The sequence below is a fragment of the Serinus canaria genome, chromosome 11 (genome assembly GCF_022539315.1).
Source record: "Serinus canaria isolate serCan28SL12 chromosome 11, serCan2020, whole genome shotgun sequence".
Lineage (NCBI taxonomy): Eukaryota > Metazoa > Chordata > Aves > Passeriformes > Fringillidae > Serinus > Serinus canaria.
The window spans coordinates 4013145-4027213 of NC_066325.1; the positions used below are offsets into that span (position 1 = coordinate 4013145).

Genomic DNA, 14069 nt, shown 5'->3' on the forward strand with positions numbered 1-14069 from the left:
TTCCTTTGTCTAAGCCCATTCCTGGTTTAAAGATACAAAGTCAGAGATGATTTTGCCCATATGACTTCTGCATCTTCAGTTTATAATATTTTCCCTTTTTGATCTAATTTGAACAAAACCTTTTATTCCAGTTTGATCAGATCAGTGGGTTTTATCTAATTTGGTGAGCACACATGTTCCCCTTCCCCTTGGTAGTGATTGCATGGTGTGGTGAGTGTTCCAAAGCACATTCTGCTCTGTGTAGTACTGCCTGCTAAAAGCATTAGGAAAACCAACACCAGAATGTGAAATTCATAGCAAAAGCATATGTGGAGAGAGTCTATTTAATAGTAATCATCACTGTGCATTGCTGCCTCAGGGAATTTAGGGCAGGCAGCATCAGGAGGATGATGTTAGCTATTCTAATCCATCATTTTCTATCACTATCATTTTCTAATCACTGTCACTTCCATCAGGTTTGTTGCAGAGCTGGACTTTCAACCTTCATGTAGAGGTCCTGCATGATGCATCTCATTGTATAGTATCTTCAGAATTAGAAATTCAGATTTGCCAATGTGTTTGGATGCTTTAGGACTTGTGTGTGAAGATGTTGGAGAGTATGTTTGAGTTTTACTCAACTTCCTCCGGAGGGGCAGCTCTGATCTCTGCTCCCTGGGCCAGGGACAGCACCCAGGGAACAGCTGGAGATCAGGGAAAGGTTCTGCTTCCCCCAGAGGTGCTGGCACTGCCCAGGCTCCCAGGGAATGGGCATGGCCCCAAGGCTGCCAGGGATGCTCAGGGGGAATTGCTGGGAGTCTACAGGGCCAGGAGTCAGACTCAATTATGGGGAATTTTGAAGGAGTTTTAAATGAGTTCCAGATGGGACCTTTTTAGATGATGCAATTTATTTTTCTTATCTTCTACACAGGCAGGAAGGGTGACTTCAGCTCCCATTTTCACCACATTGTTCAGAAGGTCACAAGACCTTTAGTTGCAGGACCTTTTAAGGAGTTATTGACCAATAAAACACTGCCAGCAAGGATATTTATGGTTTTGACCCAATCCTTAAATATTTCATCTAATGGACCCATGGTACAGTGTCAGCTTTCTTAGCCAGTCATGGTATGACACACAAACCTACAGTGCTGCATTCTAAACTCCTTGGTTACCTTTGTAACTAGTTGTATTTTTTCCATATCTGAAGCTCTAGAACTTTAAACTTTCCTTAACTTAACTTAATGTGTGTCTGCTTTAAACCATAAATCCACATTCTTGCTTCTGTCACCTAAGTTTGGAAGCCTTTTCCAAGGTCTCAGATCAAATCCTGTGTTTAATTCTAAGCTTACAGGCCCAAAGTTCTGAGAACTCCCTGCATTTCAGATTCCAACACTCAATAATCCTTGTGGTCCCTTCCCACTCAGGATATCCTCTGATTCTGTAATTCCCATTTGTGAATCAGACTTTCAAAAGCAGATAACCACAGCACCAGCTACCATGGATTCCTAAACAAAAATACCACAGAATGGCAGGGTTTGATCTGTCACAGTTGAAGCAGTAGCTCCATCCCTGATTTTTTTGCTCCTGCCCACTGGTGTCTGTGAAAAAAGACAAAACAGATCCTCTGAGAGGAGTGTGAGACCAGCCATGGTGACAGCAAATCCCTTCCCTGTGTTCCAGCTCCACAGGAATCTCTCTCTCTTAGGGGAACCTCAGCTCCTTCTCTCTGCCCTGCTCTGTTTGCTCCTGGCTTGGTCCTGGCTCCTCTTCCTCTGCCTCATCCCAGCCTGCCTCCATCCCTGCTTCACTCTTACCTTGCCTGCTTGTCCACTCTGCTTCTGCTGCCCTGGAAGTTTTTATCTCACCTGCCTCAAACTCTTAATAATTCAGACCTTTTACAAACCTGCCTCTGTTCTAAAACTTAGCCTTTTTATTCTGTCCAAGCTCAAAAAATGGATCTGAGTAAAAGACTTGCCTAGGTTCCACTTCTTCATCATTTTATAAATCAAGAGACTTTCAAACTTTTAGAAACAAAAATAGTTTGTGTTTGGAAACTGAATAACAATGTTATTGCTCATTAGTTCATATAAAAACACTTAGCATACATGAAACAGAACTGGCCAAAATTAATTAAATTAATTAATTAGTATGATTAATATATTTTCTTTAAATAATAGATACAGTATTTTATGAGATTTAATATTTTCTAAAATATTGGTTTAATAGTTAATTAAGGAATACACAGAGCCCAATTTTCTGTGCAACTTTTTTGCTCTTGCTTGCTTACCTGATTATTTGATTTATATGGGGGAGCTCTAGAAAGCTCAAATTCTTCTTTTTTTTTTTCATTTTTTGCATAAAAATATTTTAAGGACAAAAAAAAATTTCAAGTTAATAATTCTACTATTAAAAGAGGGAAAATACTAGTCAGAGACAAGTAGGGAGCAGAAGTACAAACGTTGTCTTAGATAGCAAAGGTTCTATCATCATCATAGTACGAGGATTTCATATTATCAGAGCTTCATACCTTCTTGATGTTGCTCACAGGCAGCTCCTCTACACACTGACTGTTCCAGGTCCTCACAGTAACCTGACTCTCCTCTTTCCTTACTCTTATCTAGCACTAGTTCTTATTGATTACAGCTGTGGCCTGTTAAGATCAGGCCCACCTCCAATCTTCAGCAATTGACCCAGCTGCAGCTCACTGGGGGACAAGATCACCCTCTACATACAAAACCTTTCTTTCCAGTTTGGAACAAAATAGGAAGCTGGCAGGTTCTAACAGAAACACACTCAAGCACTGGTTTTATTGATTGGAATGTACATTTCAGGTGTTTCTTCTGTTATTGTATCATGTATATGATGTAGATTTTCTATGATACCAAAAATACCAAACTTTAGTTAAAAATCTGAAAAAATACAACAAGCTGTTCTAAAACTGATTAACTGTTTTAATGTTAGTGTTGCCTGGCCTTTTTAAAATCCCGTTTTTTTCCTTTCAAAACAGAATTTTAGCAAGTAACAACGACTTGTATTTCAAGGAAATTACATTTATTCAATAGCTATCTGTTCTATCAATATTTAGCTTAGACAGAGCTGCTGTGTACATTTGTTATAAAAACCCAGGCAGCACAAACAAAATATGAATCACCTTCTGTGCTCCCAATACCATGTCTGCTTTGCATCAGTCTGGTACACAAAGGCTCCACACATTCAGAGGATTGCAGTGCCACAAATGAAATCAAACTTGGATATCTCTGAACGTGGGAAGAGTCTCATAATTGAGTCAAAGGATAAAATGTTAAAGAATTTAGAAAAGTTATTCTCAAATACAGCTTGTGGTCTATGGGGATGGTGTCCCTGCCCAAGGAGATGTTGGAATGAGATGATCTTTAGGGTCCTTTCCAACCCAGACTGTTCTATTACTTTATTTTTTTCTTTTTTTTAAGGAAAAAAAATTGTTCACCCTCATTTCTAACCAATTCATCAGTAGTTTGCTTTTAATGCTTGCTTGGAAAACATAAAGCATTGTCTGAACTTTCTCCCACTTGATCTAAGGGCACAAAGCCTCTCACAGGTTTACAAGCAGTTAAAAGATGGATTTTTGGGGCTGTCCTGTGCAGAGCCAGGAGCTGGAATTCGATGATCCTTGTGGGTTAGGAGATTCTGTGATTCTGTGAGGTTTTTTCTAATCCATCATCTCTAAAATAAGCAACACAAGCTCTTTTTGGTCCTTAGTTGCCATTCTGCAGTGCATGCTGCTTAAGGGCCTCCTGTTTTTAAGGCTGATGGTAAAAAGGCTTTATAGAGTTGGGTAATAATTGCAAATAAGTGTAGGTTGTTGTGTTCCAGCCCAGTGATTCCAGGATTTTGTGTCAGGGCCACATCTGGATGCATGCCTCTCCTTTGGGGAAGGGGCTCAGTGAGTCCAGCTGAGCTGTGAGGCTCTGCTGTGGCTGGTGTGGGCAGGGTGGCACATCCTGGGAACAGCTCCAGCCTGGCAAGATCATCCCCTGCTGGCACCCAGCTGTGGGTGAGCTCCAGGGCTGGCACCCAGCTGTGGGTGAGCTCCAGGGCTGGCACCCAGCTCTGGGTGAGCTCCAGGGCTGGCACCCAGCTGTGGGCTCCAGGGCTGGCACCCAGCTGTGGGTGGGCTCCAGGGCTGACACCCAGCTCTGGGCTCCAGCAGTGCCCACTCCACACTCCTGGTGTTGCTTTCTAAGGATGCTCTGTTCATCTGCAGTGAGTTCTCTTGGATAAAGCATGGTCCAGGCACATAGCAAAAAGCATGAGCAATAATGTTCTTATGCTGCAAGTGCTCTCCTATAAATCACTGCCCTTCAGTGCTTTCTCTGTGCAGAGATAAGATTCACTGGAGCAGGTTTTCCCCATTCCTATTGGCAGAGATTTCATCTTTGGCAGCAGTTGATCATTTCCTTAATTCACTACAGGCCTTAAAAAAGCAGACTCAATATTTTGTGGCTCCCCAATGGTGCAGTTGTTTATCTGTCACTAAATACCCTGTCCAATCTGCCTGGCATTCATAAAAATGGAGATTTACCACTCCTGGGGTGTCAGTTCTGAGGTTCAAATCTCAGCAGGAGCAGCAAAAAAAGGGTTTCTGCTCCTATTTACATTAGTGCAAATAAGGAGTAGATCAGACAAAGTCATAACAGCAACAGAGAAAGAGCAGGACTGAGAATCTTTTCCAGGCTTCTGTTAAACCACTGTGGGGTTGTTCTTATAATTGCCATAGCAAACTCATAAACTAACCCAAACTTCCCAATAACCTGAGCTGGCTTGATGGCAATTTCAAAAGATATTATTTCCCAAGATATTATTTTGTCATTTTTAGAGAAATATATGTTTTATGTATGTTTTATGGATCTGACAATGCAATCCCATTAAAAAGAGTTACAACACCATTATCATGAAAAGGAAACTGCAAATGTGTTGTTAGTTTTCCCAGGTTTATGACACTGGAGATTTTATTTTTTGGTTTTGTAACAAATATTTATCACATTAAAATCAGGAGAGGGTTTTACCTCTTTGTTGTCTTGCAAATTCACACAACTTATGTTAAAAATGTTTCCTCTGGAATTGCTGGGTTTGTGTTGTGAGTAAATACTGCTGGGATGAGATGAAATGTGATATAATAAACTCACAAATGTGTCACCCCCTCTTTTATAACTTCAAAACCTGCATGGCAGGAAGGCCGTGAGTGGAACTTTAAGGAAGGATTGATCCTTAGAGAAAATCTGTCTTTCCTCAGTGGAATTTATGTCAAGCCCAGGTCAACTAAACATTGAATACCATATGAACATTTCACATTTTACTTTGTTTGTGGACTGGGAAATTTTCTTCTATCTTTGGTATCAGTAGAGTCCTTTCAGCATTACATAAAACTCAAAAATGAAAAGAGAGTTTTAAGCGATGACTTCTTACAAAGAGCTGATTGCTGTCTTTTCTTGTTTTTTCTTGAGTGAAATCTTAAACCTGAGAATGGCTGTAAGGTATTTTTTACTAACTTCACTAGTACCAGAATTTTACTTCTAATACTTTAATTGGAACTAGGGAGACATCAAAATCTGTTAAAGATCCATTTTCAAAATGATTGCCTGAAGTTAAATACCTGCAGCTTTATTCTTCCACACAAGTGACCTGCTTTTCAGAAATGCTGAGTTTAGTGCAGCTCCCATTAAACCACTGAGAACTGAGTATGTGGAGCTCATGAGAAAATCAGTTTACTTCAGTGTCCAAATACACATGCATGTGTCTAGCTTGAGGCACAGATATTTGGAATTTGACTTCATATTTTTCTGGTACTCTTCTTACCAAACCAGGAATTTTTCAATGAGTAGAACTAGTTCTTCTGAGAGTTTCAAACAAAATATCTAACAAATCCCATTTTGTAGTTAAGCTGGGGTTTTCCCTCTTAAATCCATTACTTGTGAAGTGCCTTACCAGTGTCATCAGGTTAGCCTTGAGCTCTGGCAATGCAGTATTTAAACACTTAAACTTTGAGACTTTGATAAGTTTTCATCATTTAAAGCTCTTTTTGAAAGAGAGCTGTATCTTCCAGAATGCATTGCACAAATAATCTAATTGCAATGCATCTTTCATTCTAAATATGAAAATATCTGATACTGAAATAAATAAAAAAAAGATGAACACATTAATCCTGAGCTTTGAAATCAGATGCTAATGCTGTGTCTATTAAAATCGATTGTGTTGGGCTGGAATGAGTTTGAGTTCATTGGAGTATCTTTATTGTAGTGTATAAAGGGACCTCCAAATCAGAATATTTTTTGGAAATTGCTTCTGCTAAAGCACGAACCAGAATGGAATAGCTGATTTTCAGATAACTATGCCATTCTCACTGTAGTAAAATACGTTCTTTTATTGGGGAATTTTAACAATGTGCTTGCAAAAGGTAGAAAAGTGATGAGAAAGTGACAGTCTGGAGTCACTTTTCTGGCCACTCCATAAGGTAATTGAGTGTGATACCTTATCCTAACTCTCCTAACTATTGTGCCTTGCTGTAATGCAGAACAGATGTAAAAACTGCCAGTGCATGCTGGTAGCTTCTGTAATACACAGCCACAAAGGCTTAAAAGGCTTTTGTATAAATCCACAATCAGGATCCAGTAAAACCCCTTGAAGTCAATTGCTGTTAAACCATATCAATAGTTTATCTCTCAACTCCCTCTTTCTCTGCCTCTCCTGTCAAGAAACTGAAGGCTCAATTTTGTCATTTCGTTTCTTTTCATGAGGAATTCATTAATAAAATAACTCTGTGCAAATGGACAAACAGAAAAGCTTTCTGGAGATCTGGACCTGAGCTTTAAATCATCCTCCTGCTTAATGCACTGTTGGAGCAATCCACTGCAGCTCTGGCTCCCTGCTTGGGCTGCAGAATTCACCTGGACATTCACATTTGCAAACTCTGACTACCTGTCAGATGGAAGTTGTTTGGTTAAAAATCAGTGATGTCAACCCAGAAAAGAATCCAGCCTCCAGCATTTGCAGTGTTTTATAGGAAAAAATGGTGATTCACTGTGGATTCAAGCAGCCCATAAGCAAATAATGTGCTTGGTGAATCGTTCATGCTTCGTTAATCTGAAATTTATTGGTAAAATAATATTATTCAGCCCTTTTTTAAAATAACCACAAAGCCCACCACTTTTGTGGCTTAATACATTACTGTTGAAATTATGATCAGTTACTGTGAAATACCATAGAAGCTGTCCAATAAATGTGATGGATTGTGTAATTAACTCTTGATCAGCTCTGTTTTTCAGAGATGCTACTCAGTGAACCTGAGGGCACTTTACGACCTTCACATTGGGTATGCAGCTAATTACTCCTTGGGCAATAATTATTAAGTTTTTTTAGCATCAGTTTGTCATTTTGTCTTCTAAATTATTATGCTATTGAGCTTCTCAATCCATTTGGCTATAAAACTGCAGCTCTCAGAGGGCTCCCTAAATTGTCTCTGTGACTGTATGGATTACAGCAACTTCATTAAGTAGATTACAGGGATGTCTGTTTTGCAGGTTTTCCATTGATCGCCACACTGACCTTGAGAGACAGTTCAACATCAATGCAGAAGATGGGAAAATAACTCTGGCAACACCCCTGGACAGAGAAACCAGCACATGGCACAACATCACTATTGTAGCCACTGAAACCAGTAAGTGTTTGAGTACTCTGGCTGTTCTGTTGGGTTTACAACTGATTTTAACAGTGCAAACTTTATGTAATTCAGTAAAATTAAATGTACTGGGTTTTTGAGTTAGAGAATTTTGGAAAGAAAGCCTAATTTTTGTGCAAGCTCCATTTCTTTTACTTTTCACAACAGCATTCTTTTTTCAGTTAAAAAGACAATAGATATTCTGATAAGTGAGTACATATGTACAGGGTATGCAAAGTAAATGTTAAAAATGGTTTAAAAAGCCCAAACCTAAGCCTTATAATTAGCTCTGTTAAGACAGAAAAAATTAAAGCTTTGCTATTGTAGAAGTAAATTGAAGGCTCAACCCAGACGTTCTTAATTCTGAGTGCTATTATGTTTCAGAGCCATAAATGATTAAGCACAGGGGTAATGTTGCATGAAAGTAGTGCTGTTGGATACATATGGATGAGTTTACTCACAGCCAGCTCTCAACAAGAACCTGCATTGTTCAGGTCCACAGAGCCCTGGTGGCTGCTCTGCACACCTGAGTCAGGAGAGCTGCCCTGCCTGGCAACACGGGTCAGAGATTTTAATCAAGGAGAATTCTTAATTAATTTGGAGCTGCTGATGGGATCACACACGACAGTGTAATTTATTATTCATATTAGCACTGGATTTTAGACAATACATGTGACACAAGAGCATTGAGGCAAAGGAGTAGGTGGGGAAGCTGGCACCCTGTGTCGTGTCCTGAACTGGGACACAAGCCCTGGAACCCTCTCTGTTCTGCACTCAGTGTGCAGCAGGACCCATTTGTGCACTGAAGGAATATCTGTCTGCAGAGCCTGCTGACCAGTGCTGCTCACTCCTGGATGGAGAGAACTGCCATGTTTGCTTTCCCCCAGATCTCTGCTTTGGAGGATACAGCATTATGGTACAGAGCATTTGAAGCTCAGTTTTATATGACTACAGCCATGAACATAATAAATTGGGGAGTAAAATATGCTTATTTGGCCCATTTTTGTTGTCTTTCCTGTGGTACTTTTTGGCAATGAAGAGAGATGGGGAAGACTGATTTGGTGATCAGAACCTGAATTTATTGTGGACTTCCAATGCTTATATACTGTTTTAGGAAGACTAGTAATGTTTACTACAATGATTAGGTTAAAATCACATACACAAAGTTATGCTTATTACAACATCACTTGCTTGCAGAGTTTAATGAAATTTTCTTTTTCTGGTAAACCAGTGTGATTGAATCTTCTTTTAATCCTCAAAGTTCTCTTTGCTCCTGTCAAGGCATCCTGTTATCAAATCTCTTATCCTAACCAGGTTCAAAATCCATCATCTCTCTTGTGTCCCAATATCTCATTATTGTGATTTCTAAACCAAACCTATTTGGAATCCATGACACATGGGAAAGGTGGGTCTGGGTGTGAACTGAGGTCCCAACTTCCAATCCTTGTACCTGTGTTGCTCTGACCCTCCTCAGGAATTTGGGGATTTCATTGCCAGCAGTGCCAACAGTGCCCTGTCACTGTGCCATCTTGCAGCCCAACAATACTTTGATAAATTAGCAGAAATGCTTTCTGCTTGCAGGGAAGCCAAGCCACAGGGAAGCACATGAGGAAGGAAAGGAAGGTGTGGTTTCATCCAGTACACTTTTTCCACTTAATATCTAACCAGTTAATAATTTTAATGTTTTTAAAGGAAAATTATGTAAAATGTCCATACTCATTTTCTCAGATCATGACATTTACCAACAGTATGGAAAGCAGAATTATTAGTTTGTGATCCAACACTAGTAAGATGTAAAGTGAAGTAATTTTACAATTTGTTTCCTCCAGAAAGTTAAAAAGGAACAAGATAAAAAGAATAACTTTGCAAGACACTCCTCCAGTTCATTTTTATGTCTCCTTAACATGTGTGTTAGAGCAAAGCTGCCAGAAGTGCACTTTACTAAACCACACAAGCATGGAGTCTCTGCCTGTTGCATTTTCAGTTTTTTGAAACATAATTATACTTGAGAATTTTGTAACAAATCAGCCTTGTCATTAGACTTCATGGGAGCCTCAGCATCTACTGCTATTGTAAAATTGCCTCTTATCAGACTGGCTATGAAAATAATAATGCCAATCTTGTTCTAAGCATTTGTGTTCCTGCTGATGGCTTATTTTTGCATTCCTAATATAATTATTTGACATTTACATAAAACAAGGGCTTAATTTCATAGACTACTGTCTTTGCTTATTTAAGTGAAATTATTTTTAAGCTCCTCAAGCAGAAATTAAATTTGCTTATAGAACTGTCAAACAGGGGAAAATGGGCATTTTTAGATTTTTTTTCCAAGACAGTAATAGACAAAAATCTCTGTTATAAAATAACAGAAATCTGTTGGAGGCAGACACAAGCAGCAAATGCAAATACAAAGTGTCATTACAATGCCTTCACTGACAGCCCTATTAACGGACTGCTGATCTCTCACAGGAACATAAATATGTGGGAATTGTTCGTGCAGGAACATTTCCTCTTCCTGGGCTGGCTGCTTCCCAGGGCTTGTGCAAGGCTCTCCTCTCCATCTGCAGGGCAATGACCAGGCCATTTAACTGCCATTAAATTTGCTTACCACTCATAAGCCATCATACTGGATTTTTATTTCTTTATTCCCAGCATGGTGGATCCTAGATCATAAGAATATGCCCTAATTTAGCCACACTTTCACAGATAAACACCAACTTTGGACAAACCATAATTCACTATTTCAGAGCTTTGTGATGGTAAGGTACCTGCATCTAAATTTGTGCTCTAAGCTGATTTAATTTTTGGCAGTTTCCTGCTTGTCATCATGACAAAGTTATTTATTTGTATCATCCCTCAGCCACTGTCTCAGGTAGGAGTTTTCCAAGGCAGGATTGGTGTGGCTGAATGGAGTGTTCCTGCTTCTGTATTTTCACTTGACATGGGGGTGAAGATCCTCAGGCTCAGACTGCCTGATCTTTTTAAAAATGCTCAGATTTGTGTGGATAATTTTAAACATTTTAAATCTTAATGCTCCAAAATTTGAATTTAACCCTTTCGTGTCTAGCAAAACAAGGAGGAGGAAAGTGTGAGCCAGTGGGGAATGTGATTCTTCTGTGTGCACTTGACAGGTGAAAGACCAGTTTGGGGTTGTTTTGTGGAGTTTTTCATTTGGTTGGGTTTTTATTTAGAAGAAAGACATTTTCTGTTCTCATTCATAGGCAAGTGTCTGGCCAGTGCTTGTTCAGACAAAATTCATGCTATAGGTGACAAATAGCATAACCACTGTGTAAAGTGAGACATTTTGGATGGTGCTGTTCCCTCCTTTACTTTCCCACTGCTGACAGACTCTTTTGAAGGAGTTTCCAGGTTTCTGCAGCATTTGTTTTCAGGGAGTTAAACTGGCCAGCCAGACTGGAGAGCTGCTGCCTTGTGTGGCTCTCCCTCAGACCTTTGCCCAGAATTTTGTATTGCCTTTACCTTCTGGTTCCCAAAATGCATGGCCAGTGCACAGGGTGTTGCCTCCTGCTAAAATCTCTGTAACCACAGTGCCTTGCTCTTGTGTTGAGGGACACGCCTGGTGCAGGTAGCCTGGTTTACAAACTGCAGGTTGAGCTCTGGGTGGGAGCTCAGAGAGACAGGAGGATGTGACCTGTGACCCTTTGCATGCCATGGGATCCAATGACCTGTGGCACAGCTGGGTGAGGGACACCCAGAGTCAGGGCAGGAGCCCAGGGCTCAGGAAGAAGGGATAAAAAACTTCCCTGTGCTCAGGCTGTGAAGAGATAAAAGCCCAGGGATAGAAGTCTTTGTGGGATCCCTTCTCAGAGGCACAGGCTTGTGCTGTGGCTGTTACTGTGCTGGGAATAAATGGCTTTATGTAACAAGAGATCTGAGACGCTGCTGAGGGAAACCTGGGCTGGAACCAGTGAGGAAACCTGCTCTGGCTGTGAGTGGGGTGTGGGGAGTCAGGAGGGGCCCTGGAGCTGCTGCTGGGTCCCAGCAGTGATAGTGTAGGGTGTGGGGGTGTCCCTGACAGACAGTCCCATGAATGGTCACACTGGGAGGTTCCCCTTAATAGTTGCATGCCCACAAGAGTGAATTCTTTAATCTTTTTGTGGTTACCGGAGTTAAACCAAGCAAAGAGCCATCTGTAGAAAAGAATGAACTGAATGAGATTAACATGGTACAGGTGATGTTTAGGTGATACAGATGATATTTAGGTAATAAATTTAAGATATTTAAATTTTTCTAATTACACGTATTTTTAATTACACATTTTCCTTTAAACTCCTTCTGCAGCTTTGGTCCTCTCAACTGCTACCCTTAAATTTGTCTACTGCTAAATATCTTTTGCACATTTTTCCTATTGTGTGATTTCTTACATCTCTTTCTTATGGGATCAAATTAATTTTTGCTTCTTTGTTGCTTCTTGCTCATCTCCTCTGTGCTGATGAATTCTGCCATATGGATTTTCAAGAGAAGATAATATTAGAAAGAGCCTTGACATCTTTGAAAGATGCCTCTGAAGCACAGGCTTAGAGTGTGCAGAAGAAATACACTCATGGCAAGGGCAAGATTCAAAGCTATTGAACCTGTGAATTGATTCTTAACTTTTCTTTCTACATTGCCATTCACCAAGTTTACCCTGCTGAATGGAAAGGAGCAGGAATATCAAGGTGATGACAGGCTGGAGGAAGCAGGTCCACTGGCAAAATGATTTCCTGAGAATGAACCTTAGTGCTCTGTGGATATAAAGGGTGAATGTTGCCACTGACTCTGGACTTTAAACACTGACCTAATGAGATTTCTCATCAGTTTGTGGTGTAGCTGAGACTTACATAAGCTTAAAGTCGTAGCCAAGGTTGGGAGGTTTATTTTAAATTTAAATGCTTGAGAGAGGGGTGAAAGTAGACTTGCTCTGTAAGTCAGGGTTGATAGTGCTACTCATGTGTTTGAGCTCTCTGGAGCTGTATCCTGAACAGGAAAGGAATCTGGGGCCATGTGCAAGGGTTTTTTGACAGCCTGAATTGCAGTGCAGTAAGAATGAATGATTAAATTACAGACGTCTCTTTTGGTGCATCTTTTTTATGTGTACAAAGGCTCATCACATCTTTGGTTCTTTGCTACTTGCTTGAAATGAATTTTCTACCATTCAGTAAAATCTGGTGAAGTCAGGATCCTAACAGTCAGATGCGATCCCATTCTCCTGAACCCACAAATACATTTTTTCATTGTGTAGATTACAATTATAGCTGTAATTCCTGCTCCCATTGAAATGCTTGTGTTGCTGGCATTAACTGGCTGCCAATTTTGCTGGGCAGTGAAGCAGAGCAGGGTTCAGGGTTTAGCCTTCTCAGTATTCTCCCAGTTTCTTGCACAGATTTTGCACCATTTACCACGTTACGTGTTGTCAGTGCTAGTCAGAGGAAAAGAAAATCAAATAGCCATGACTTATTTATTAGACCATTTCTTCCTACAGATTCTGAATGGAGCTCAGAATCCCTGATCATTCAAGAGATCAGATTGCCAGACATGGATAAAGCATGTAATAATTAAACTCTGTCCTCTTTCTGCCTCCAGCTCCGTGGATTTCCATTTTCTGAAGGCTGGAACAGCCACCTTGCAGATACTGCCTAGCACATTCACAATGTGGGCCATTCATACTAGGGAAATGCCCATCATTGCTGGTTAATTGATATAACAACAGCAGTAATAAATGCAGAACTAGTGTAGTTTGAAACCAAAGCAAAGACTTATGTAAGAGAAGCTGGTTTAACTTAGCCTAGAAAGAAATTTATTAGCACTAGAATCTGACTGCACAACATGCCTCTGATTTAAATATGAATATCCTGATATTTGCATATCCATCCCTCCAAAACTGAAGCTGAGATCTGCTTGAGATAGAGGATTCTAGTGAATTCTTTGGAAACAAAATATACTGCAATGCCTTCATTATTAGCTATGCTTATCTGAAATTCTCTTTTTAAAAAGTGAGCTAATCTTTTTCCCCAGAATATGCGTATTACATAGTTTAGCTGCCTTGAATGATACCATAGATTTCAACAAGTAAAGACTTCTAAGTATATTCCACTTGGCCAGCTCGGATTTGTGACAAACACATCAATAAATAACAGAAAGCCTGGCTCATTATCTCTAAAGACAGCTAAATGATGATCCCTTTAAAGTCCCCAAGCTGCCTTTCACTCCATGTAGCACTGAGTGGACTACTCAAGGTTTATATTTTCCTCTGAGCTGTGCTATGATTATTTGCAGCACTGGATTCTTCTCCCTCTTAGGCTGGATATTAGGAAGGAATTGTTCCCTGGCAGGGTGGGCAGGCCCTGGCACAGGGTGCCCAGAGCAGCTGGGGCTGCCCCTGGATCCCTGGCAGTGCACA

General features: G+C 40.2%; 1 protein-coding gene across 1 annotated transcript in view; it reads left to right on the forward strand.

Moving 5' to 3' along the window:
* The window catches only part of CDH8 (cadherin 8), a 159315-nt gene that overhangs the window by 96145 nt on the left and 49101 nt on the right, over window positions 1-14069 (forward strand). The window contains exon 8 of the mRNA XM_050979066.1: window positions 7533-7669. Coding sequence (XP_050835023.1) covers window positions 7533-7669 — 137 coding nt within the window. The remainder of the gene's footprint in view (window positions 1-7532; window positions 7670-14069) is intronic.